This window comes from Nicotiana sylvestris, chromosome 6 (genome assembly GCF_000393655.2).
Source record: "Nicotiana sylvestris chromosome 6, ASM39365v2, whole genome shotgun sequence".
Lineage (NCBI taxonomy): Eukaryota > Viridiplantae > Streptophyta > Magnoliopsida > Solanales > Solanaceae > Nicotiana > Nicotiana sylvestris.
In genome coordinates this window covers 15560192-15587811 of record NC_091062.1, presented here as the reverse complement: position 1 = coordinate 15587811, position 27620 = coordinate 15560192, and the positions used below count along the sequence as shown (strand labels likewise).

Sequence of the window (27620 nt, the reverse complement as noted above, 5' to 3'; positions counted from 1 at the left end):
TGGGTTAGTTTTTGAGCAGGAAGGCAATCAATATGTAGTTGGATATTGTGACTCAGATTTTGCGGGTGATCTGGACAAGAAGATCAACTACTGATTATGTGTTTACTTTTGCAAAGGCACCAGTTAGTTGGAAGTCTACTTTGCAGTCAACAGTTGCTTTGTCTACAATAGAGGCAGAGTACATGGCTATTACAGAGGTTGTGAAGGAGGCAATTTGGCTTCAGGGGTTGCTAAAAGAACTTAGCATTGGACAAAAAAGTATCACATTTTTTTGTGATAGTCAAAGTGTTATTCAATTAGCGAAGAACCAAGTTTATCATGCAAGGACGAAGCACATTGATGTTCGGTATCATTTCGTACGAGAAATCATAGAAGAAGGTGGAGTCACAGTGAAGAAAATTCATACTACGGAGAATCCTGCTGATATGCTGACAAAAGTGGTGACTGCGGTCAAGTTTCAACATTGTTTGGATTTGATCAACATTGTTGAACACTGAAGATTGAAGATGAAGACACAACCAAAATTTGTTATTGAGAGAAAATTGAAGATGTGGAATTTTGCCAAGGTGGAGATTTGTTGAAAATGTCAAAAGTCCCACATCGGTGGGGGACATATTTGGTTGAGATTTTTTCCCTATAAAAGGAGGTCTAATGTTTAGGATTTAAACACACCTCTCATTGGCCTTCTTATCTTCTTAAGGCATTTGTATCTTCTCTCTTTAGTATTATTTCACTTGTATTTTTGGAGTGAAATAAAATATGTGTTGTGTTCGAGGAAATAGGCAAAATTGGCCGAACCTCATAAATTTTGGTGTTCCTTTTATTGTTGTATTATTGTATTATTTATTATTTAGTGGCTGCCATAATTTTTGGTATAGTAGTTGTGACTCATTCACACTATATATATTTGGCTTCCGCAACAAGTATAAATATTTTTTACACTATCAGTATATTTTAATCACTTTTAGCAACTAATATGTCTTATTTTCTTGGTTATTTACTCGTAGTTATCTTTCACGTGACTTTATAGTGTAAAAGTTACATTGTAAGCGTATGGAAGTTAAAAACTCATGCTAGTAGATAAACTATGAATAAAGACAAACATGATAAAAGTTCAAGATATTGCTTTGAAAGATACAACAACAACAACAAAAATCTAGTGTAATCTCACTAGTGGAGTTTGGGAAGGGTAGAGTGTACGCACAGGCGAATCCAGGATTTAAACTCTATGGGTTCAACCTATAAAATTCTTAGTATTGAACTCATTATATACTGAAAGTTATAGGTTCATATCCACAATTTATTGCAATTTCAGTGAATTTTTGCACATTAATTTGTACTCTGCGTCGAAAATTATGGGTTCAATTGAACCCGTTGCTATATGAATATATCCCTCTCTATGTAGGCAGACCTTACCCCTACCTGAAGAAGGTTGAGAGGATGTTTTCAAAAGACCCTCGACTCAGGTGCTTTGAAAAATATAACATCTAATTTGTACCTATTAGTGCTTACCTTCAGTCCTGGAATTATTCCCCTGGCTGCATCAAAACAAGCACCAGATATACGACCTTGCTCGCGCAATTCAGGCTGAGGAGCTTCTCCTAATCTTCCTTCAGGGTCTGAGCCAATTACATTGAAATACCCGATTATTTTCATTGTAGACAGTAAGGTACTTGTATCGATTATGCAGTCGAAACAACTTCAGATCACCAAAACTTAACAACTTTATCAAGCTTAAAAATTTGGAAATCAACGAACTTTTTCCTTAAGATACCGACACTCCTGGAAAATTATCAGCAGTCATTAGCAGGTATAGTAACAACAATAACAATGACAAACCCAGTGAAATCCCACATGTGGGGTCTGGAGAGGGTAGTATATACGTAATCCTTACCCCTACCTTGTGAAAGTAGAGAGACTGTTTTTGGAAGACACTCAGCTTAGAAAAGTATTCAGACTTCTTATGCAGGGGTAACTCCTTTACTAAGAATCAGGTGATCATTCCTCTTCAAAGTATTGAAGTAAAGCACAAACCTTAATATCATGAAAGCTACATCAGAAGTTTTTGAGAAGTAGTATGATATCTTCAGCCATTTTCTTTGCTTTGCCATATGGATTTATCGGCGCCTGATTGTTCAAAGTTGCATCAGTGCATTGGAAAGTATAGAATCATCAACTATAATTATAATAACTGAACAATTATTCCACACATCAACACCAGCAAAATTGTCAAATGACATAAACTGCTGGTTCCAATTTAACATAAGGGAACTTATAGACAGAAAAATGTATCATATCAAGAAAAAAAAATTACTTTACATTACTAAAGCTAACTGGATTCAGTCACTGACTTGTGGGGTTTGTTCTGTAATAGGCATTTTCTCAGGCTCTCCATACGTGGCGCAAGTACTTGAATAGATTAATGTCTTTACACCATGTGTCGCCATTGCCTTAACGAGTAGCAGTGTGTTTGACGTAATATTATGATAATACCTGCACAGTACTCGGTAATATTTCTTGACGAGAAGAAAATTGGACGGTACAGAAAAAAGTAAGAATTCTCACAATTTTGAGCTTCGTAATATAGGAGATGCACAAGCTCGAAAACAACAAGTACAAAATAAGACTATTTTCTGATTAAAAAAAGGGCAGTCTGGTGCACTAAGCTTCCGATATGCGCGGGGTCCGGGGAAGGGACGGACCACAAGAGTCTATAGTACGCAGCCTTACCCAGCTATTTTCTGATTGCTGCATTGATAATTAGTTTCATAAGTAGAAAATGCATCAAAAAATGAATGATTTAACAGTTGGTATGAGTTAGAGCTTCAGAATTTTGTGGAGTACCTAAGAGGCTCTTGTGTATTTTCACCAACATATGCAACAGCTGCAAAATGCATCACAGCGTCGAATGCATTTCGTTTAAATATGTTGTTAACCTGAGGTACTAGTTAAGGATAAGGAAATACTAGCCTATAGCTAGACCAGAAGATATGCTACACTACGACAAAATGTGCTAATAACAATAGGAAGAAAAAGAAAGCATTAGGGATACAGCTACTGCATCTCCTAAATCAGCATAAATAAATTGAAGTCGTCCTGGCTCAGGAAACAATTCCTGGAGAACTTTTACAGCAGGGGACTCTGAAATGAAAAGGTACGTACGTACCACTGAATCCTTTAGGAGTCGAAGGGCAGCATGAGAACCGATGAAGCCAGCACCTCCAGTAACTAGTTATGTTGCTCCTTCTCTTCGACACCACCACAAAATCCATGCCTGAAAATCAACGCGCAAATGGACATGCTTAGATTTCTAGCTCATGGCGACTTCGTGAATTATTACCATGTTGATGAATCATTTTAGCTATTAAATACTCCCTCCGTTTCAATATATATGGTAGGGTTTGAAGAGGAATGGAGTTTAAGTAAGAAATGAAAGACTTTTGATACTCGAAACATACTGTAACATTTGTGTGGTTATAAGACTTTTCAAAGCTTGTAATCTTGAACATTCCATAACATTTGAGTGGCTATAAAAGCTTTTCGGGTAAACTAGGAATTTTAAGTTGAATCATTTTCAATTTTAGAAAGTTGTCATTCTTTCGAGACGATTAAAAAAAGAAATGCTGCCACATAAACTGAATGGGGAGAGTATGTGTTTAACCAAAAATCTGAGTCTTTGGTCAAACCTTAGAAATATAAAGAAATTCGGGTTACTGATAATCTGGAGACGAAAATAATAAATTTTGAGAATAATAAAGTAATAAGTAATTTTGTATTTCAGTGTAATCTCAATAATATTTCTTGTCCTTACAAATGTTGAGTCCTTCTCCTTTTATAGTTGATTCTAGGAGAAGATGTAACGCCTTTGTCTTAATGAGGCAATTATGAGCAATAAATGACATTAAAAGAAACGTTACACAATCATTTCTATTTAATTCAGATTCTCTAACGTATTTGATATTTAATGCTGTATTTAGACTCTTTCACGTCATCAGATTCGTATCTTCAACTTCTTCCGATCTTCGGTCTTTAAATGACTCGAATAGGTACGAGACTCGTACCTATTTGAGTAGCGGTCCACACCTATGTTGTTTTCTTCTCCTCATATCTGTTGTCTCCCGTGTCTCTTGGCTATTTATTGCGTTTTGACCTTTTGACTAGTCCATGTGTTATGACATGTCATCTTCAATATTTAGATTCAGTTTTTTTCCAATACAGATAGTCCCCCAACTTTCCATTTATTTATCAATTAAATATTTGGGAAGTGGATCGTCACGAAAAAGGAATTTTCGCCGTAATCAATGCTATGTCAGTACTGACGCTTCAGTTGTCTTTTCTATTTAATGCTCTGCACACGTGTCACCTTCTGATATGTATGTAATTCTACAGCCTTTTTCCAAGGCTTCTTCATCCCCTCTATTTACGAAGTGATAGTTGCCTTTATTATAGGCTTTCCATCATTACGCTTCTTTGTTTGACGGTTGCTATTATACACATATTTAACCTTTTTTTTTCCTTTGTCTTCTTCCTCATAAACCCTTAACAGATACTTTACTCTTTACTTTTGTTCCTTTCTTCTTTAGTTCATCCTTTCTCTGCAATGGCATCTCCGAATCCTAACCCTAAGAGAATCCCAATTCCTGATAGCTTCCCCAGCACCCCTGTAAGACATAGAAGGGGTAGAGGTGGCAGGCTTCGTAGCCTAGGACCCGTTCGTGGTGGTTCCTCTAGTTCCATCACTCCTTCTTCTAGTTTTAGCACTATTTCTAGAGGTTCTATCATTAAGAAATCCTCTTCTAAAGGTAAAGAACTTTCTGAGCCTCTCCAAGAGCCTTTAGTTAAGGAAATAGTCCCCAATGACTTGTCCTTTGAGAATGATAGGAAATTTCTTCGTGATCAAGTTGTTAATTTAGAGAAAGCTGACACTTTTCCTTCTCTAATCACTGAACCTTTGATTTCTATTATTCGAAAAGATTGCAACTGGAGAAGTGATCTTCGTATAGTGATCCCTAATCCAAACCAAAGAATATCTTCTTTTAGGATTGGATTTTCTTTTGTTTATGCTTATCCCTTCACTTTGGGATTTATTCCTGCTATTGACCCAGTTATACTTGATTTTTGTCGCTTTTTCAACCCTTGTATGGAGAGCAGTGGCTTGTTTGAGCTATTTGTCTGTAAAAACCAATGTTAGCTTTACCTTTCCCCACCTTATTCATCTTTACCACCCCAAATTATTTCACCATGGGGTTTTTACTCTAACTGCAAGAAGTAAAAGGGTCTTGGTAAGCCCTGAAGATGACAAGGATCGTGGGTGGTACACTCGTTATGTTGCTGTTCGCACAGTTGATTTGGTGGGTGAAACAAATATTCCCTTCCTTGAGAAGTGGAACTTTGCACGTAAGTTTTTTTTTACTTACCGTTCCTATCTTTAAGAATTTCAATTTCTTTTCTAATTTCGTCTCTTTTTGCTTTTCTATAGCAACTATGGGAGATGTGGAACCCGTTCCTAATTTTCGTGATTGGGTAGATTCAATCTTGAAAGTCGTGCCTATGGAGGCAAGAACTTGGAAATCCATTTCCAATTTACATGGTTGGAAAGTGAAAACTCACGGTATGCATCTCTTTATGCTTTTTTGTATGTTAAGTCCCTTCTTGTTTCTAACTTTTTCATCCTTCTTTTTGTCAGGATTTGCTATTCGAGGAATGACAGCTGAAGTAGCTATTGCCCTTCGAGCCTCTTCTGGTACTTCACTCTCTTTGGAGAGAACTCAAGCTACGCTATCAAAGAGGAAAGTTGTAGAAGAGGATTCTGAGAATGATGAAGATGAAGACACCTCTTTAATAGCTAGACCAAGAGTTAGGAGACGCATCGTTTCCGAAGATGAAGCTGAAGTTACCCCTGTCCGTGCCTCTCTTACTGAACCTGTTTGCATTCCTTCTGATGATGAAACCACTCCGAGGGACACCAATGAGTCTATCCAATGCCTCTTTGTTGGTGGTTTTGAAAGTGGAGAACTAGGTCCAGTTTTAGATGAAGTTCCTTTTTCTTCCTCTGTTCCCATTTCTTCTATTCCTCCGTTGGTTTCAAGTGCTTCCTTGCCCATTCTATCTATTCCTGCTCCCTTATCTATTTATGTTCCCTTGCATGTCTCTGCTTCCTTACCTGCTTCGAGTCCTTAGACTCCTGTTATTTTCACTTCTTCTACCACTCCTCCTTCTACAGCTCCCCATCCCTCTGTTCAACATACAGAGGAGGGCTCCAGTAGCATAAGCTTGGCTATGAGGAGCGTTACACTTGAAGTTCCTTCTAATAACAGTCTTTTAAGGAAGTTTGGTGGAGCAGATGCCTGGTTTAGGCCTTTGATTGGAGATATTGAGAAGAAGAAGATGAGAAGTCACAGTTGCTTAACTCTGATGAATGACATAGTTCATTCTACTTTAAAGGTATTTTTTTTCTTCTACTTACTAACAAGCTTTTTTTTATCTCTAAATTCTTATTTCTATGAGTTGTCACTGTAGGCTAACCTCATTGGTACAGAATTGATAGGAAGAATTTCCCTTCTGGAAAAGAAAACTCGTGAGTCTGAAAAGTCTATCCACGAGGCTGAGAAAATAGCCAAGAGAGCCCAGCTATAAGCAGATAATTGGAAAGAGCAGTTTGAGAATGCTCAGGAACCATAGAAGAATTGTTAGATAGTAGAAATCACCTGGAGCAACAAAAGCGAAGTCTGACTTCTGAGCTAGCAGTTGCCAAAGTTTCTTCAAGTCAATTTGAAAAAGACAAGGAGCGCCTTGAATGTTGCTTTTCAGAACAATTATCAAAGTCAAGTGAAGAAATCAGAGAACTTAAGGCACTCTTGGACAAGAAAGAAGAATATGCAGGAGAATTAGTGCAGAACTTGACTCAAGTTCAAGCTAATTTAAAGATCTCCTCTGACAAAGTACATGCCTTAGAAAGTTCCCATGCCTCCCTTGAAGCTTCCCTTGATTCTCATTTAGCTGAACATCAAGTGTTAAAGAATGATCTTGCTATGTGGGAAAGGGAATATGGACTTCTTGAGGAGAAGTTTGATTTAGAGGTGAGTTGGGCTTTCTTAAACTCTCGTCATGATGCATTAATGGAGGCCAGTCAAGAAAACTTTGACTTAGACCCAGAGTTGGCCAAAGTTTTAGAAACCATTGAAAGAACCCAACAATCATTTGACTTTCCTTCTCCGGCAATTGAAGCTCCCGTGGCTAAGGAACCTGTAAATGACGAAGCCGTTGCTGTGGCAGTTGAAGTTGAAGATGTTGCAATTCCAGCTTCCGAGGGTGAAATTTCTACGACTCAGTCTATGGAAGCTAAAACTTCCGTGACTCTTGCTCCCCTCGTTGAACCTAACACTTCAAGCCCGGCTGAAACCGCTCATATTGCTGCTTCTTCAGAAGTTGTCACCGTGCCTGTGGCTGTTTCTAAAAGTGAAATTAATATTGCAACTTCTGATGTGCCAACCCCTTCAGTGACTAGTTAAATTACCAGATTTTGTTTTTACTTTCTTTGTTGGATGATGGTTTTATCCCTTAGTTATTTTTTTAAGGGATTTTTTGGTGAAAGTCCCTAGTTATCATAATGGGGCATTTGTATAAACTTTTTGTTGACTAAGTTCTTACTTAGTCTTTTTAATTATATCAAAAAGTTTGTTAGTACTCCAATGTGCTCTATTCTTGTCTTTTCCTTATCTACTTAGGTCTTATAGAATAGTTTAGCATTTTTATCCTTTGAAAATACTTTATGATTCTCCTCATGACTTATTAACATGAGGTTTATAAAAGAGGGCCCTTTTATATATCGACACTTAATGAAGAAGACGTCTCAACTTTATAATGGTGTTATAATACGATGAAAGAAATAGGGACACACATGTTTTGTTTGAAACAACTTTGACAAGTTTTTATTCATGAACTTGGACAAGCTTTTGAATATTACATGTATTGAGATACATCTATAACTTTCTCGTAACTGTTTTTCTTGCAATAGATTTTTATAAAGTAAATACTTTTCAACAAGGTTTTTCCTTATAACCTATTTCAATACATAGTGATGACCCTATCTTAATGTATTAGGAAGGGTTTGAGAGGTGATTCCATTGTTCTCATGGGAAAGAACACTACGATGAATGTTTTGCATCTTCCTTTGTTTTGATAGGAAAGAACACAATGATGAATGTTGAGGTTCCGTAACTTCTGCTCGATACTTGGTTCAATTTACGTCTCCGTCTTACCGCATGTATTTGTGTACAATATGCAGTCCCCCAAGTGTTTGAGCGCTGAAGTATGAAGCCTCGAGCACTTGTTTGTTTCTCACAATTTGGTCCTTTTTCCTGAAAACAGAAAAACATACGGGACTCGGAGGTGGGATTAAAGATGAAAACTGCCTAACCCGTTTGTATTTCCATCAGATTAATTTGTAACCCTGGGCTGGGAATTTTAGAATATTCCATTTTGTCGTGCAGGTCGTGACTCATCATTTGGCAGGAGTTAGGGTTTTTGCCTAGCATCTAAAATCATTAGTAAAATTTTAACAATTCAAAAAAAAATTCTAATACAGCGATACCTGATCGTAGGTACTTTCTCAGAAATAATATCGCTTTAGGTGGACAGCATTCCAATGCGAGGGTAGAACCTTGCCATCCATTGTCTCCAACTCCTATGCTCCTTTTCCCGCAATGTCACAAATTCTGTAGGGTCCTTCCCATGTTGGACTTAGCTTTCCTGAATTAGCAGCTTTTGTAGATTGGAACACCTTTTTAAGCACGAAGTCCCCAATTTTAAAGAATATGAGGCATGCTTTCCAGTTATAATTCCGATCAATTACTTGTTTTTGTGTTGCCATCCTTATTAGTGCAACTTCTCTTCTTCCTTCGAGCAAATCAAGATTCACCTGCATCTCTTCATCATTTGATTCCTCCGTTGCTTGAACATACCGTGTGCTCGGTTCTCCTATTTCAACTGGAATTAAAGCCTCCGCACCATAAACCATTGAAAAGGGTGTTTCTTTCGTGCTTGTTTTTGTCGTTGTACGATAAGCCCATAATACTCCAGGTAATACCTCAGGCCAATTACCTTTTGAATCATGTAACCTTTTCTTCAAATTGTTGATAATGACCTTGTTTGTGGATTCCGCTTGTCCATTACCCACTGGATGGTATGGTGTAGATGTTATCCTTTTAATTTGACAACTTTGAAAAAATTCAGTGATTTGAGCTCCTATGAATTGCGGACTGTTGTCACATACGATTTCCTTTGGTACTCCAAAACGGCATATTATATTTCTCCAAATGAAGTCTTTAACTTCCTTCTCTCGTACCTGTTTAAATGCACCTGCTTCTACCCATTTAGTAAAATAATCTGTAAGTACAAGTAGAAATTTCACCTGACCTTTTGCTTGTGGTAATGGACCTACGATATCCATTCCCCATTTCATAAAGGGCCACAGGGCTATAACAGGGTGCAATAGCTCAGCTGGTCTATGCATATTATTGCCGTATCTTTGACATTTATCACACTTGGACACGAAACCGTTTGCTTCTTCTTCCATTTTAGGCTAATAATACCCTGCTCGAATCAGCATTTTTACCAGCGACCTTCCTCCTGCGTGATTTCCCCAATGTCATTCATGTACTTCTCTCATCACATATTCTGTTTGGGAAGGTCCGAGACACCTTGATAATGGCCCACCGAACATCTTTCGATAAAGATTTCCTTGATGTAAACAGTAACGAGCAGCTTTTTTGCGAAGTGCATAAGCTTTTCTTTTGTCAGCAGGCACAGTTCCGCGCTGTAAAAAAGCAATAATTTTGTTTCTCCAATCCCATGTTAAATGATTAAAATTTACCTCGTTCTTATCAGGTTCGAGAACGGAATGAAATAAATGTACGACTGAAGCATTTGCGTCGTTTGCTACGTCTGCTACAGATGCGAGATTAGCTAAAGCATCTGCCTCCATATTCTCATCTCTTGGGATCTGCATTACTTTCCAAGTTTGGAATTGCTTTATTAGTTCTCGTACCTTTTCAAGATATTCTTGCATTCGTGTCTCCCTGGCTGTATAAGTCCCCAGCATTTGATTGACCACGAGTTGAGAATCACTCTTGATTATAATCTGTGTTATGCCGAGTTCACGTGCCAATTCTAGACCTGCAATTACAACCTCATACTTTGCTTCATTGTTAGTTATAGAATGACATTTTATAGCCTATCTAATAGTCTCACCCGTAGGTGGTATGAGAACTATCCCTAGGCCTGCTCCTTTTACATTAGACGAACCATCAGTGAATAAAATCCAAGTCCCCGGGTTTGCACCATTAAAAACTTGTAATTCTTTTTCTGCTTCTAAATGCATCCCCTGGCTAAAATCAGCTACGAAATCGGCTAATACTTGAGATTTTATAGCAGTCCTAGGTTGATAAATGATTTCGTATTCACTTAATTCTATAGCCCATTTTGCTAACCTCCCTGACAATTCATGTTTATGCAAAATGTTTCGTAATGGAAAAGCAGTAACTACAACAATGGGATGACATTGAAAATAAGGTCTTAATTTTCTAGATACCATGATCAAAGCTAATGCTAATTTTTCTAGTTATGGATATCGTGTTTCAACATCTAATAAAGACTTGCTTACATAATAGATAGGAGATTGTTTACCTTGGTCCTCACGGACTAAAACAACACTTACCGCAACTTCTGACACGGCCAAATAGATGAGTAGCTTTTCTCTTTCTTTTGGTTTTGCCAATAATGGTGGATTTGACAAGTAAGCTTTTAAATTTCTAAGGGCTTGTTGGCAATCTTCGTTCCACTCAAAATGATCTTGCTTTTTGAGTGCGGAGAAAAATTTAAAGCATTTTTCTGAAGATTTGGGAATAAATCTCCCCAAGGCTGCAATTCTTCCCGTTAGCCTTTGGACTTCTTTTTTACTCGTAAGGATATCAGGGATCTCCTCTATTGCTTTGATCTGAGAAGGATTTACCTCAATACCACGGTTAGAAACGAGAAAGCCCAAAAATTTGCCTGAGGCAACCCCAAATGCACATTTTTCTGGATTGAGTTTCATATTAAATTTTCGTAAAATTTCAAATGTAACAGATAAATGAGAAATATGATCATGAGAATGCTGGGTTTTGACGAGCATATCGTCTATATATACCTCCATGGTTTTTCCTAAATGTTCTTGGAACATTTTGGTGAGCAACCTTTGATAGGTTGCTCCAGCATTTTTGAGACCAAAGGGCATTACTTTATAACAGTAAGTCCTCCTGTCTGTGATGAAAGAAGTTTTTTCTTTATCATTGGGGTCCATTTTAATTTGGTTGTACCCCGAATATGCATCTAAAAAACTCAAAAGTGCATGTCCTGCAGTTGCATCAATTAACGGATCTATATGCGGTAAAGGGAAAGAATCTTTTGGGCAGGCTTTGTTAAGATCTGTATAATCCACGCAAACCCGCTACTTACCATTATTCTTAGGTACAACCACTGTGTTTGCTAACCAATTAGGATACTTTACATCGCGTATTGACCCAATTTTTAATAGCTTTTGGACCTCATCTTGAATCACCTGATTTTTGAAAGCTCCTTGCTTTCTTTTCTTTTGCTTTACTGGTGTGAAGGAGGGGTCTTCATTTAGTTTGTGAGTCATCACATCCGATGGTATCCCTGTCATATCAGCATGGGACCAAGCAAAACAGTCCCTGTTAGCTTTTAAAAATTCAATCAACATACCTCGCATGTCTGAGCTTAAATTGGCTCCAACATAAACCTTCTGTTCAGGTCATTGCCCAAATAATATCACAGCCTCGAGCTCTTTAATTGTTATTTTGATATTTTCTTCAGGTTCCTGAATTGTATCAGGTCTCGAGTCTAAATCTGTATTTTCTTGTTCGGTTGAGGTTTGATCCTTGATACCTTCAACTATTTCCTGTAATTGCTATTTTTCTTTATTTACGGTGCTCGTATCTATTACAGCGTTGATACTCCTGGCTGTCTGCTGATCCTCACGAATTTGGCAAATTCCCCACGGTGATGGGAATTTAATAACTTGATGTAGAGTTGATGGGACAACATCCATGTCATGGATCCAAGGTCTCCCCATGATCATATTGTAAGATATTTCCATATCTACTACCTGAAATTTAGTTTCTTTAACAACACCTGCAGCAAAAGTTGTTAGAATTACCTCTCCTTTTGTTACCACACTTGAATTGTCGAACCCGGATAGGGTATGCGCCTTAGGTATCATTTTGTCTTCAGCTTGCATTTCACGTAATACCCTTAATAGTATAGTATTCACAGAACTTCCTAGATCAATCAAAACTCGTTTTACATTAGTATCATATACAAGTAAAGATATTACCAGTGCGTTGTTATGTGGGGTCATTACTCCTTCGGTATCTGCATCATCGAAAGAAATACTTTCGTTTTCTAAAACCTACCGTACTCGTTTACCGTGTGTTATCGTTACTTTAGAAACCTTGTTGGAAGCCGTATATGTTATACCGTGAATATCTTCTCCCCCACTTATAACATTCACGGTTCTCTTGGGTGAAGAGGGCTTTGGTGGCTCCTGCCTATTTTTCATATAGGCTTGCTTACCTTTCTCACTAAATATCTCAGTGAGATACACTTGTTTCAATAGATGATCCACTTCACTTTGTAAGATTCTACATTCTGAAGTTTTGTGCCTGTGATCATTGTGGAATTTGCACCAATGGTCTGGATTGCGTCTATTTGGATTTGACCGCATCTCTTTTGACCATCGTACCTTATCTCCCATTCTCCTCAAAACAGCTACGAGCTCGGAGGTAGTGACATTAAAGTTATATCCGCCGAACCTTGCCTTTAAACTACTGTCATTATCTCGTAACTCTTGTCTGTTTCGGTCATTTATGAACCTTGATGAAGAACCAGATTCCCTGTTCCTTGATTTTTGATCATATCGTTGACTATGATGCTTTGACCGTGAGTCTTTCCCTGCAGGTCCCATATATGGATCGTACCTGTTTTTACCTGATCTTTTTTCGGTTTCTGATCTCCTGGAATTGCTCCTCTCTTCATGACGAAACTGAGGTACGGTATCTTCCTCAATTCGCAACTTCGTACTATACCTGTTATAAACGTCATTCCACGTGGTTGCAGGAAACTCTCGAAGGCTTTCTTTAAGTCTTCTTGCGGCTTCTGAGCTTTTGTCATTTAAGTTGCTTGCAAAAGCTATTGTAGCCCAGTTATCAGGTACACGAGGTAAAGTCATTCTTTCACGTTGTAATCTATCAACAAAATCTCTGAGCAACTCGGAGTCCCCTTGCTTGATTTTGAAAATATCCTCCATTCTTTTCTCAACTTTTTGAGCTCCTGAGTGTGCTTTAATAAAAGAATCTGCAAGCTCAGCAAAAGAATTAATAGAATTTTCGGGTAAAAGAGAATACTAGGTTAATGCACCCTTGGTGAGTGTTTCTCCAAATTTCTTGACCAGTACTGATTCAATTTCTTGTTTGGTCAAGTCATTGCCTTTCACGCCTGTTGTAAATGCGGTTACATGATCACGTGGGTCTGTTGTGCCATCATATTTTGAGATGTCAGGCATTTTAAACTTTTTAGGGATTAGAAGGGGAGCAGCACTTGGTTTCCAAGGTTGTTGTGAGTATTTATCCACATACACTCCTTTAATTACCGGGGGAACTCCAGGGATTTGCTCGATGCGCTCATTTTGTTCCTTAAGCTGTTTCTGCAAAGTTAATACTAATTTTGCAAATGAGAATTATTTGAATTACCTGGTTCTCCTTCCTGTGGTTCACTGGGGGTTCCTCCATTTCCAGAATTAACAAGGCCAAAACGAGGATTCTCCAATGTATTATTATTAGGTGTGGGTGGTGAAACAGGTAATCGACTAACTAGAGCTTGAAGAGCTTTATTAACCCGTGCATCAATTACTTTTTGTAAAGCTTCATCTACCCCTTCAAAATGTTCAGATTGCTCTTGTTGATAAGCACGAGATTCAGGAGCAGGAGTGCCTTCACGAGATTGACGTGGTGAATTGTGAGGGGAGGGAACCACGTCAATGTTCTGTAAATCTCCTTGATTTTGATGGATTTGATTTTCATGGTTTCCCAAGGTGTTTTCACTGTTATTGTTGTTTGACATGATGATAACAACGGCTGGAATGTAGCTTAAAAGAGAAGATTATCACATTCCCGGTAACGGAACCAATTTGTTTAACCAAAAATCTGAGTCTTTGGTCAAAGCTTAGAAATATAAAGAAATTCAGGTTACTGATAATCTGGAGACGAAAATAATAAAAGACTTTTGAGAATAATAAAGTAATAAGTAATTTTGTATTTCAGTATAATCTCAATAATATTTCTTGTCCTTATATATGTTGAGTCCTTTTCCTTTTATAGTTGATTCTAGGAGAATATGTAATGCCTTTGTCTTAACGAGGCAATTATGAGCAATAAATGACATTAAAAGAAACGTTACACAATCATTTCTATTTAATTCAGATTCTCTAACGTATTTGATATTTAATGTTGTATTTAGACTCTTTCACGTCATCAGATTCGTATCTTCAACTTCTTCCGATCTTCAGTCTTTAAATGACTCGAATAGGTACGAGACTTGTACCTATTTGAGTAATGGTCCACACCTATGTTGTTTTCTTCTCCTCATATCTGTTGTCTCCCGTGTCTCTTGGCTATTTATTGCGTTTTGACCTTTTGACCAGTCCATGTGTCATGACACGTCATCTTCAATATTTAGATTCAGTTTTTTTTCAATACAGTATGTATGACAAGTATTTAAAGTTCTAACACTATTAAGGGGTCATTTGGTTTGAATACAAGTTATGGTGGGATTAGTTGTTCTGATATTATTTCGTATTGATTGTTTGTTATGTTGTATTAATCCTGGGATTGTCAACTTTACTAGTTTATCCTAAGATTACTATTCCACTCTCTGACAAGTATAAGTTATCCCGGTACTATTTTTAATCCTCGGATAACTTATCTCATGATTACTAACCAAACAAAGGATCGATACAACGGTACTAAATTTTTTATCCCATAATTATTTTTGCTTATCCATCGTACTAAACTACCCCTTAGTTCATTGAAAGCACTTACCTTTTTACTAGAAAAGAATTCCTACTTTTCAACCAATTGCTTTGCTATTGCAACTTCCACATACATGATAAAATATAACTTGATGGAAATAAAATATCATAATTTTTAACTTCTCTCCCCTGCACCAAGAGAGAGAAGGTAAATCAATCTCTATGAAAGGATAAATATGGAGAATTATACATATAATTGAGTAATTTTACAAAAACTATATATTCATACTAAACTCGAACTCCCTCTCGCGAATTACTAACTCGTTGATTTAAAATTATGAATTCGCATATGAGAATGAATATATAACAAAATAGTGTGACAAATCAAACCAACTAGGTTGAGATCGAGATTAGTTGATTGTTACAGTCAGACCTTTCTATAAGAGCATCTCTATATAACAGACTAACAGTCATTCACTATAAAAGTAAAAAAAATAATAATTTGGAGCCGACTTTTATGTTATTTTATGATATATGTCCTGCTATAACAGCACTTCAATATAGCAACAAGAAAAATATCGGAACAAACGAGATTGTTATAGAGAGATTTGACTGTGATAGGTTAAAATTTAAAATTATATCCCCAGAAATAACACCAAAACAAAGTATGACCTTTGTACAAATGCCATACAAAAAGAGAAGTTGACAATCAACGAAAACTATTACATAATCAACCAAAACAATACAAAAAATGAAAGAATGCTAAATGATCAATAATAAAGAGAAGAAAGAACCTTTTTTTTTTACCTAAGTAGAAGATGAAAGGAAGAGTCTTTGATCTGTAAAGCAAACTGAAATGCAAAGAAATGGAGAAAAAGGATAAACATGAAAAGAAAAACGAAGAGGGGTGATTTAATAAAATTATAAGTATAAAGAGAGCAAGAAAAGATAAAGTAAGAGTAAAAAAAATTCGTTAAATAAAAGAGAAAGATTCAGAAATAAGAGTATATAGTGAAAAAGCAGATCTAAGCTTCAAAATGAGGGGATAATAATTATTTTAGAACCTAATTAAACTGCCAAAATGAAGTCCTGGTCTTCTGGGGAAATGTCATGTTACCTACCTTTTGGACTTGTGTAACTAACTTTTTATCTTTGTTACAGTTATCAGAAAGACAATGGAATTTATTGTAAAAATCTTGGCTACTGAACTTATTGGGGATGTTTTTTATTTATTGTTCACTTCTATATTTATTCATTTATTTATTATTAATATTTCGGGTCAATTTGTGCGCACCGCACCTATTTCTTCCATTATCGGTTAACTTTCCCATTCAGAAAACAGTGTTAGGCTTGAAATCGTCTAATGCTCAAATCAATATGGAATGAAGTAAGTTCAAATTGAGCGAATTACAAGACGAGAATTCACATAGCAGATCCCAACTAATTTGAAATGAGAGTATAGGTACTGGCTAAGATTAAGTATGTGAGGAGTCGTAGTAACTGATGCAGACAATACTTTAGCTAAAAAAAAAAAAAAAGAATTCAGAATAAAGCTCCTCAATTAAGAGACAAGGGAACTTGCAAGCTAATTCAGTAACTCAACAACAACAACAATAACGACCCAGTACTAATGGGATCTGGGGAGGGTAGTGTGTACGCAAACCTTACCCCTACCCCAAGAGAGTAGAGAAATTGTTTCCGAAAGAACCTCAACTTTAGAAGACGAAAATAGACAATATCAGTATCACCAATAGAAACCATAGGAAAAAAAACATCATGAAAGTGAAAAAGTAGATGCAAAGCAAAAGCGATAGACAGTACATAGATCCAGCACTATGAAAAACGAAAGAGTAGCAAGAAACAACATTGCTACTAGCTGACTTCGACAATAACCCTATCGACACAACTTTGCTCACCCGTACAGTGTTGTTGATATTCAAAGCAACCCCCCGCCCCCGGTTCCACCGACTTTTTACAAGAGTAGAAATTAAGTGCTGTAAAGCAAGCATTAAGAGCTTAGCATAGTGCTTTTATCAATCTACATAAACTATGCTGTAACGTAAACTACTTTGACTGCCTGAACAAAATTCAGCACTTCCATCAAGGAAACATGCTGCTATATCCCAGCCTTGCCACTGGTATTGAAATTCAGTCGCTTACAGTGAAAGGCGATTATAACAAATAATCTACAGCCCTTTTCATACTGCGACAAATTGAAGACGATATAGCATCTACAGTACATTCAGTGTGCCAACACTGGTAAAAAGCTATAATGCCATTGGCGTATCTGAACCATCGACAGGGGTCAGCAAAATATCAAATCAACTTTGTAAACAATACGGGGAAACATTATTCAGTAGAATAATAGTCAATGAAAAAGAGCATGTAATTATTACAGTTTTCATCCATAAAAATTTCAAGTCTATAACAAATATCTCCTACTGAAACTGCAGAGTTGAGCCATCATGTCCTATGAGCCAGCAACGTCAACGCCTCTTCTTCCTGAAAAAAAAGAGAAGATGGCCAAGTGGAAGAGCTCCTAAAACTCCCCATAAATCATCCTTACATCCTACCTTTCCAGCTTTTATCCAAGTTTACAGAAAGAGCATTAGAAAAACAAGCTCTTTGGATGAAAAACACTAAAAGGGACCAATAATCCCGTCACTTTCTGACATTATACACAGCTACGAAAAATGAGACTTGTCACAAAAGAGAAAGAACCAAACCTTTCCTTCAAAAAAAGGATGAAGAAAAGTTGAAAAGAGGGAAAAGAAACATGGAAAGATAAGGTGGGCAGAAAGGAAAAAGTTGGAAAAAAATAGAAAAAGACACATAAGTTGGAGGAGGAAGAGGAGCTTTAGGCATTAAAACGGCGCCCAACATATATGCATCCCCTTGATTCTAGCCTTCGACAGTTTTTCTGCCATGGAGGCATAGCAGAAGATTATGTTCTGAAAAGGGCAGCCAGATGATGATCTTGAGAACTATTTGCAAGTATGACATCTTAGCATCTCCACTAACAGCTTACAGATTCAGGACTTATTTGTCCAGTGCTTCCACCGTGAGCATTGGATCCAGTCACAGGCATGGACCTCTGAGCAAAATTCAACAACAGCTTCCTCTGCTGCTCATTTGTGTGCGGGAGACTAGCACGTAAAAGTTCGACCGGCATCTCTCTGCTTACAGCTCTTGCAGCTTCTGCATCAAACGTCTCTGTGTTTGACTGAGTCTGTGGAAGTATCGATTGCATTATTGAGTCGTACTTACTCAAGCAATACTTAGTAAGTAAGCCAAAAAAGGCATCAAATGATGCCTGCCAAAGAGCAGGATTAGGCATGCTGAAGCTGCTAACAGCCTGAGGATCAGTCAAGAGATGAGTTGCCTTTTCAAGAACAGATTTAAGAATAATAGAGGCTCCATCTCCAGCAGGGCTTCCAAGAGGACGAAGAGGCGGCTGCTCTGAGGAACAAACAACAGCAGCTAGACAAGCACTAAGCAAATTAAGGTCCATGCCACGGGTACATACAGAGACTGTTTTTGCAAAATTAGTGATCGTCTCAGTGGCTCCTGGATTAGGTGGATGACTGCCAAACAAAAACCTTAAATGCCGAAAAATTGCCATGCAAACTATTCTTGCAAGCTCGCCACCGGGTGCCAGAAGCTGAAGATACCTTGAAATGAGTTTCCGGCCTTTTGGAAGAGACACCAGCCATAAGAACACAATGTCATCTTTAGGGGTAAGCCCAACTGAACTCCCACTTTTTCCAAGCGGGTCAACAAGCTGAAGTGAGGCAGCCATGCCTTCCAACAGGATCTGCCGCTTCCGCCTCAGCTGAGCACCTCCATCTTGCGGCTGACTAAACTGAAGTAGCCTGTCGATGTCATCAACCTCAAGGAGAAGATAGAAACCATCCTCTATTGTAATTCTAGCTGCAAGCATTGGTTCCTGCTCTAAAGGTTTCTCAGACATGTCATGTTCACCACTGCCATTACATACAAATCCGGGTGGATCATATTCAAGAAGAGGACGAGGCCTGCGAATGGAGGAAAATGAAATCTGCCCCTTAGCATCAACATGGAGATGAGGCTGTGACTCTGTGCTATTACGTGACCGTGAAGGTTGCTCCTTGTTTGGACAAAAACGATATTTTGACCTCGACTCAGCTGCTTTCTTTGCAAGCCGAGCTTGGTGATAATAATCGTCCACATACGGATCATTGCCATGTGTTGCGGGATGCTGCATTTTCAGGATGCTCTCTATTTCATCACCAGTCATGTACTTAGATCTGAACTTGGAAACATTACTCTCACTTTTTTGGCTACCAGCTTCAGAGGCTTGTTGAGAAAAGCGCACATTCTGTCTACCTTTATTTGATGACTTAGATCTTGAATCTCTCGAATCAGCCGATCCATACTTACCCGGATGGGAAGGTGAAGGAAAGGAATTAAATTGGGAACGCAGTGCAGAAAAATGAGCTAAAGATGGTTGAACTGAAGGATGCAATCTCTGCTGCTGTAGCTGCCGGGGGGACATTAACTGAGGGGACAATAACCCATTCTGAGGAATTTGATGTGGAGATATACTATTTAAGAGGCTAGAATGATCCCCATGGATGAGACCGGCATGACTAATCCAGTGGTTTTGCAGCCGGGTATTGAGAGAATGACCCGTAGGGGTCCACTGTGGCATGTTTCCACCGTAGTGGAGCCCATGAGACAAGCCTGCTAAATGGATATTAGGATTTGACAAAGTGGGGAGATTGGCAGTTGAATAGGGAGACTGAGGTCCAGCAGCAAGAGATGGCATACTTTGATGATGCAATAGGTTGTGTGGTGAGGCTTGCTGAGATCTGCCACCAGGAGGAGGGAGAGAAGTGTAAGATGCCTTTGGCACTAAAATGGGTTCGCTTGAGAAGCGTTGAAGTTGTTGGGGTTGCTCAGGGTAGGAGGATGTTCTATACAACGGTTTTGACTCTGCATGATGCACAGGAGAGAAATGTGTCTGTGAAGACCATCTTTTGCTATCCTGGTAACATTCAGTGTCAGACAAATGCTGATCAAACCAATCAGTAAAATCAGTTTCCTTTGCCCATTCAGCTGCCGACGAACCTGCAAACAACTTCTGTCAATCAAAGAGACCAACATGGCAAGGTCATCATAAGAATGACAATAATGAATTATAGATCTAATATGGCATATATTACAATGGCAAATCAAATTTTCCTTAGATACAAGAGTCTCCTACAGATTTCCTGTAATAGTTGAACATGCAAAACTGAAAAGATGCATGCCTGACCCCAAAAAGAAGAAGAAAGATGGTAGGGAAATAGTGAAGGATTTAAAGGCCTTCAGATTTACAGTTAGCACCAAAAAGACCAAAACTGAAAAGAAAGGGCGAACTCTCAGCCCTGAGCAGCGCAACCAATTTTAGTTTCCAAAGGTATGAGTCAAGCGCCTATGTATGATATCTCAGAATTTACAGAACTTGGACTATGCCCAAATTTGCAGGGGCAGATAGAGCGATTAGGGGAATAAAATTTCTTTTACAGAGTACAACAGATATAATTAACAAGGAAAATCGTAGTGAATATCACTCAGCCAATAGTCGAAGAGATTTCTTTAAAATAAAACAGCAACATCAGATGCTGACACAAGATGAATCAACATGTGCACTTACTTTCCCTAGAAAAAGATCCTGATCCACGATCTCCAATAACTCCAGGATGCCTAGGTCCTGTGACGTTTCTGTTCAACTGGAGAAAGAAAGACAATCATGTAAGCCTCAAGAAAGATTATGTAAGGACACACCATCAAGATCATTATAACATACTCAACTGTGCAATGTGCAAGAAAGATCGGAAGGTAAATCCCAAAAACTATGTGAAGCAAAATTTTAAGGTAGTACACATCAAAAAATTAAGTATTATTTCAGGAATAGCATATCACACTAATGCCAATCAGGGACATGAAAACTAAGTAGACAAGGAAAAGAAAATTATTAGCTGCAACTCCTATTAATGTATGAAAGGCACTGTTTCCTTCAACTCCTATTAACTGGTTGCAACATTACATCAATTCATTAGCCCCTATAAAGTCACGAAACTAATCAGATTCATCAGGCAGAAGATCTTCACTGCTCTACAGAGCAGATGCTGCTAAAAAATTCACAAGCCACAGTTTTTTTCTAAATGATGATCAAGTAAAATATAATTTTGTTGATAATGGCAAAGCTCCCATATACAAGGGGTACACCAAAAAGTAGAGAACCACCATGCATGACACCTATCTTCTTCACAAGCTATGCTGTGCGGACTCTCTAAAATGTTGTTGCACCCATGTCGAATCCTCCAAAAATATACTACTTTTGGAGGATCCGACACGCATCCGGCCACATTTTGCGGGAAAGTCCGAGCAACATAGTTTACAAGTAGGAACCACATGGATGCACCAAAAAGACATTAAAAACAGGGGTTATTGTTCTCCAGATGTACAAAATTAAGCTCTTTGTCCTTCAAAAGCTCTCCTATTTATTTTCCTCCATACTATCCACATAAGTGCTAATGAGCAACATCCCACACCTGGTGTCTTCTCTTCTTTCCTTTAAAGGCCGAACTAGATTATGCATCCTTCACAATACCCCGCATGATCCATTGAGTCTGAACCATCTAAAGCTCCCACCACAGACATGATGCTACCGACCAATTTAGTACGAGATGATCCATGTCCTCTTCTGAGTGTCTACACATGAATGAAGCACTAACTAGCATATGTGATCCTCCTCTTCCTCAAATTTTTGGCTATTAGAACCGCGCCACTAGCAGGCAGCCAAATGAAAAAACATACTCCCTCTGTTCCACAATAAGTGGCCAATTTGCTTTTTTATTTTAGTCCAAAATAAGTGTCCATTTATATAATCAAGAAAAATTCAATTTGTTTTTCCAAAATTACCCTTATGTACGTATCCCTAAAAAGTCTTTTACTCCTCACATTAATTATGCTGCAACATTTAATTAATGGTAGTTTAGTCACACTAACTATTTTTATCTAGAATTTAGTATTTTCTTAATGGGTGTGCCCAAAGCAAATTGGTCACTTATTGTGGACCGGAGGGAGTACCTTTTTTGGCACCATAGAATCCAAACCCAGTGGATAAGAAAACCTGACTTCTCTCTAACTAGCAACTCACAGTAGTAACTCTAGACGTCCACTACTTCCTAGCACCCATCTTTAAGAATTATGACTCTCTACCAGTAATGTTTGTATAAAGAGCATTTCCAGCAAAATCCGTATCCTGAAAATTCTTTCGTAAGTTTGAGATCCCAAATTACACTTCCACTCATGTAAATCTCCCAACTTGTTGAACAATTATCTCTTTTTCAAGAAATACTTAGATATTTGTGAAAGTAATCCTCAACATGTTGTCCCCCCAAAAACTAACCTTGTGCGTTCCATAACCTGAATGAGATACAACCACCACACTCTTCTCCATCTTTTTATAATATCTCACCAGAGCCTCCTTATCAAAAAATATCTCTCCAGAGGCTCCTTATCAAAAAGTATCTCTCTAGTGGCTGTACCAAAAAGGAACATTGGTGTTTTTGGTCATCCACCCCCTTCCATGGTGCCATATTTTTTCGCTATCACATCTCCTCTGTTCCAAATCTCCACAACCACTTCCCTAACACGGCCTTGTTAACGACGGGAGAGTTTTTACCCCCAGTGTTATCAAAGGAGCGCCTTAAGCCCTGAAACGAGGCTCAAAACATGTTGAGCTCTTCACCTCGCTTAGGGAGCGCTTCGATATTCTCATCAAGACTCTAAGACATACTTTTGCTTACCAATGAGCATAATCCTAAAGAGGCGACAATAAACAATTGATATTTTATTTTATCGTAAATTTTCTTCAATTTCTTTGTCCATATATTTGGTATTCATGCTTATAGATGTTAGTCTTGGACTACACATATATTTTGTAGTTATTCTCCATTTGCGCATTTCTTCATTAAGCCTCACGCTTCATTTGCGCTTTGCGCAAAAGCCCCACCAGACCTTAGAGTTATTTTGCGCTTTTCGCCTTTGATAACACTATTTACCCCTAGCGCTCCCCCACCTTTTGGAGGTCATACCAACTTCTCAACTAAGTGAAATTTTCTTGCCCTATAGACGGAGTCCCGCTGGATGTTCCTCTGTAGTTTTTCAGTTTCTCTGTCACGCTAGCAAGTACTAGTGGGGACACGAAATAAGTGGGAAACTTCGATATAGTGATTTTAGTTAATACTTCCTGTCCCTTTTGAGAATATCTTTTCTCCATCCTGCAAGTCTTTTCTCTACCTTTTTACTACCGGATTCCACATTGTTGTGTCTTTGTTTAATGAACTAAAAGACAGACCAAGATAAGTGGTTAGGAGGGCTCCAATCCTATAGTTGATTACGTGTTATAGACTATCAGAATTATCCACTTCACCAACTAGATGATGATTTCTCAAGGCTTCTGATGGTTCTTGTTGGCATCGCAAAATATTAGCCTCGTCTGCAAATAAGCAGTGTGTAACTCTGACAATGCCTTGACCCCCGCAGTTGAGAAACCCCTCAATTATCCACTTAGCACAACTCTATCCATCATTTTACTCAACGGTTTCATAACCATTATAAATAGTATGGGCAATAATACATCTCCTTATCTTAGGTCTATCGAGCTACCAAATCTAATCCACTTCCTCCACCTATCACCGAATCTCATTCTCAATATAAAGAAATCAAGAAATCCCAATTGATATAATCGTACGTGATACGCTTTCTTGAGGTCCAGCTAGCAAAATATACCAAGTTCTTCCACCTTCCTTATGTATCTACTACTTCATTTGCCACCTACGTAGTGTCTAAGATCTGTCTTCCTTCCACAAAAGCATTCTACGAGGTAGACGCTGTCTCATCCAGCACATTGTTTAGTCCATCAGAGAGTACCCCGGGGATTATCTTATAGATGTTTCCCACTAGACTAATATGTCTTTAATTTTGATGCACGTGGTTATCTCCTTTGAATATTAACCAATTACATTAGACATAAGTAACTCGCATTTCTATCCGGAATCAAGAAAAGATAAAGTTAAAATAGCATGACCAGGTATTATAATGAAAACCACCAATTAAAAAGGTACATCATGGGCTGACCTTTGAAAATGTAGTTGCCAGATCATCTATGTCGGATAAAGACCCCAAAGCTGATCCCTGGAGATAAAGCAGTAAATTATTAGTTTAATAAAGCAGACTACACTACAGTATATCAGCAACTCATCAAAGTAATAGATAAATACAGTATACACACACCACCAAGGACACAAATTCACAAGGGATGGTACCAACATTATCTAGAGATCACACATAAACTGAATGCAAAGAAAATGAGAGAAAATAGCAAATTCCTGAGCCAGAAGAACAAAAAGTGGGAAAACAGATATTCTAACAGTTAATTGACAATGACATCACCAGACTCTCCAGCTAAGCTTACTGATAAAATTCACAAACCAAATCAATAAAAGGGAAACATGCAGTTATTTTCTTCAAGTTAGATCTAAACACCAATCTTAAAACATCTACTATCACACTCAGCATATTTAGCCTATATTTTTAGTAGAAAGAAAATTTAGTTCCGTAAGGGTAGCGTCCACAAACCTAATCAGAGTGAAGCTAAAAGACCCACATGCCTTCTACCACCCTTTGCCACTTCCTAGCTACCACTTCCCTAAACGGGCAGCCTTAATTGCAGCTCGGAAGCTTGGACAAACACCTGCAAACCACCAACCTAACCCTCCCATGACCTCTTAGATCAACTGTGAAAGGAAGGACTGCAGTAAACTCATGATTGTAGAGTACGGGGGGGGGGGGGTGTCTTAGGACCCTTAGGTGAGAAAGCAAAGAATGTTGCCTTTTTGGCATATTCCATAATCTACATATCTAGGACAAGCAAAAGCAAACAATATGAATGTGTCACTACTATATATGATATGACGCAGTTTCATGATCTAACAAGCATGAGAACCTATAGTTAATAACACTAAAGAAGAAAAAAAGAGTATCTTTAGTATTTCCTTAATAGAAGGAGCAGATGCCCAGTTCATTTATTTCCTCTTTTTCTCTTCATTCTAGATAAAGATACAGAACAAATGTCCCCCAAGCAAGAAACAATTAATACATAAAAACAAGTATGACACAGTTCAACAAACAAATCATGTACGTCCTCATCTTTTTCAAACAAAGAATGTAAAGCTTAAAAGTAAAAATAAAAGAATGTACCTCATCTTTTTCAAACAAATGGTACTCCTGTACATCCTCGTCACCAAATCCACCATCCACCGAGGGAACACAACTGTTTCCTTCTTCGTCTAGGCCCCCCAATTCGACTTCCTCTCCTATATCTCGTCCAAAAAATGCATACTGTGATGCATCAAAATGCGCACTATCTGCATCAAAACACAACAAGAAACGTCAGTATTTATACACCCTTTTCACATTAAAAAATAAACAAGTTCTTTCTTCTACCAAACTAATCACTCCCACTCTCCTCTTTAGTAGTATATCACATAAAGAATGATACATTTCTATATTAAGAAATAATTTAACTTTAAACATTCATTTTACCCTTAATGAGATTAGTTCATAGCCACACAAATATCTGTGACTTGGTTTAGACCATAAGTTTCAACAACATTTTCTTTCTTTCTTAAACTCCGTGCAAAGACGGATCCATAATTTGAAGCTTATGAATTCCTAAAGTGACTTCAATTTAATACTACAATATAACTAGATTCACAATCAAATATTTATAAATTTTTAGTAGATTTTTTAATACATACACAGGGTGTGGGCAAAAGCAAGCTACTGGGTTCACGCGAACACATCTATTACATGCTCAGTCAAACACCATCACAAAAAATGGGACAGAAGGAGTACAAAAGTAAAACATGGAAACCCAAATAAAATCAAACAGTAATTTCAATGAAAATCACACAATTTATAAACAAAAAAACAAGCCGTGCAGTGAGCTGACCGGAGATGGAGCTAGAGGAGTGGGACAAGTCCATGGAATCTTTGCCATCAGATCTCTCCATAATTTACGAAATTAAGAAATGGAAACCCTAACAAAACTAAACATGTAATTCGACTGAATTAAAAAGCCCTGCTTGTTATAAAAAAAAAATGAGGTTTTTTTAGGGCTTTTGAAGAAATGGAGAAGATTGAGAGAGCAGAAGATGAGGAGAAGAAGAGAGACACATAGCGTGAGTATGAATATTACGTGTTTGGTTTAGTGTGTGTCTGTGTGTGCGTGTAAGGTGAAGAAAGAGACGGGAGACTTCTTCTTTTGTTTCGCCGAAAGTGAGAGAGAGAGACAGAGAGAAGACCGAGGGAGGACTTATGGGATAAGCTAAAATTATGTTATTTTTAATTACCGAATACACTTTTTTCTTTTATAAATATTAATAAATTTTTTATGCATATACAAGATTTGAACAAAAGTTAATGGATTCTGGTACCCGCATTATTGCCTCTTGATCCGCCACTAGAATTCGCAGTTGCTACCCTTCACGTACGCTAAAATATGTTTTTCATCTAATAGCTTACAAATTATATAAGAGGATAAATCGCATTAGGTAAATTCCATGCGATAGGCACCTATACCTTCCATTTGGGAAGTCATCTACTCAACCAACTCGACCACACTAAAAAGTTTATTTTTTCTATTATAACATTGATATTTGAGCTACTTCATTCTATTATTTCATTAGTTTCCGGTGCATCTTGTTATCTTCTACATATATGTAAATCGAAAAATTATACCCATTGATCTTAAAAATAAATTATTGATTATAGTTTATATCGTGGGCAAATCTTTAAGGTCAAAAGTTAAAAGTATTGTCCATGGAGCAAGTGACGGCAATAGTTGTTAAACGTGAAGTCCTACCCATAAGATAAATGTGGCCAAAAAATCAATAGTAATACCGAACCGAAATATCCTACTTATGCTAATCACCAGATGAATAATTCTTACCTATCAAAATTTATTTTGTTTGGATCTACCTTCAATCGTCATGCAGCAAGTTCTTTTGTAATGACTACTCTTTATTTTATTTTTTTGATAATACATTATCCCGCTTTTCTCAACCAAAAAAAAAAGGAAAGGAAAGCAATCACTTAATGTTTTTTTTTTAGAATTATTTAGAGCATGATCTTCAAAGTTAACACTTATTTTATTGATAATTAAGTCATACTATATGTTAGAGCTCGTTTGGTACTAAGGATAAGGAATAACTAATCCCGAAACTAAATTTAAGAAAATATTCCATGTTTAGTTGGTAAAAAACTGCGGTATAATTAATCCTGGGACTAGTTATTTCCGGATTGTAGTATTTTTTTATCCTATGGAAAAATAGAATAACTAATCTCGGGACAATTAATCCTGGGATAACTTCTTTCCAACCAAACGATCTCTTGGTGTTTTTTCTTTTTTTTGAGATAGGCATTTAGATTAATTCATGAA

The 27620-nt window shown here is 37.6% G+C and overlaps 1 protein-coding gene and 1 pseudogene across 1 annotated transcript; both read right to left on the bottom strand.

The window, feature by feature from the left end:
* Positions 1-135: 135 nt before the first annotated feature.
* LOC104242729 (UDP-arabinose 4-epimerase 1-like) lies at positions 136-3356 on the bottom strand (annotated as a pseudogene).
* A 14034-nt stretch (positions 3357-17390) lies between these two features.
* LOC104243759 (protein PAT1 homolog 2-like) lies at positions 17391-26466 on the bottom strand. Its single transcript, XM_009799011.2, has 5 exons — positions 26133-26466; positions 25379-25545; positions 24257-24313; positions 20763-20838; positions 17391-20194 (listed from the first exon to the last, which is right to left on the bottom strand). Exons 1-5 carry the CDS (start codon positions 26191-26193, stop codon positions 18102-18104), a joined length of 2454 nt encoding a protein of 817 aa, XP_009797313.1. The 5' UTR covers positions 26194-26466; the 3' UTR covers positions 17391-18101.
* Between the last annotated feature and the right edge of the window lie 1154 nt (positions 26467-27620).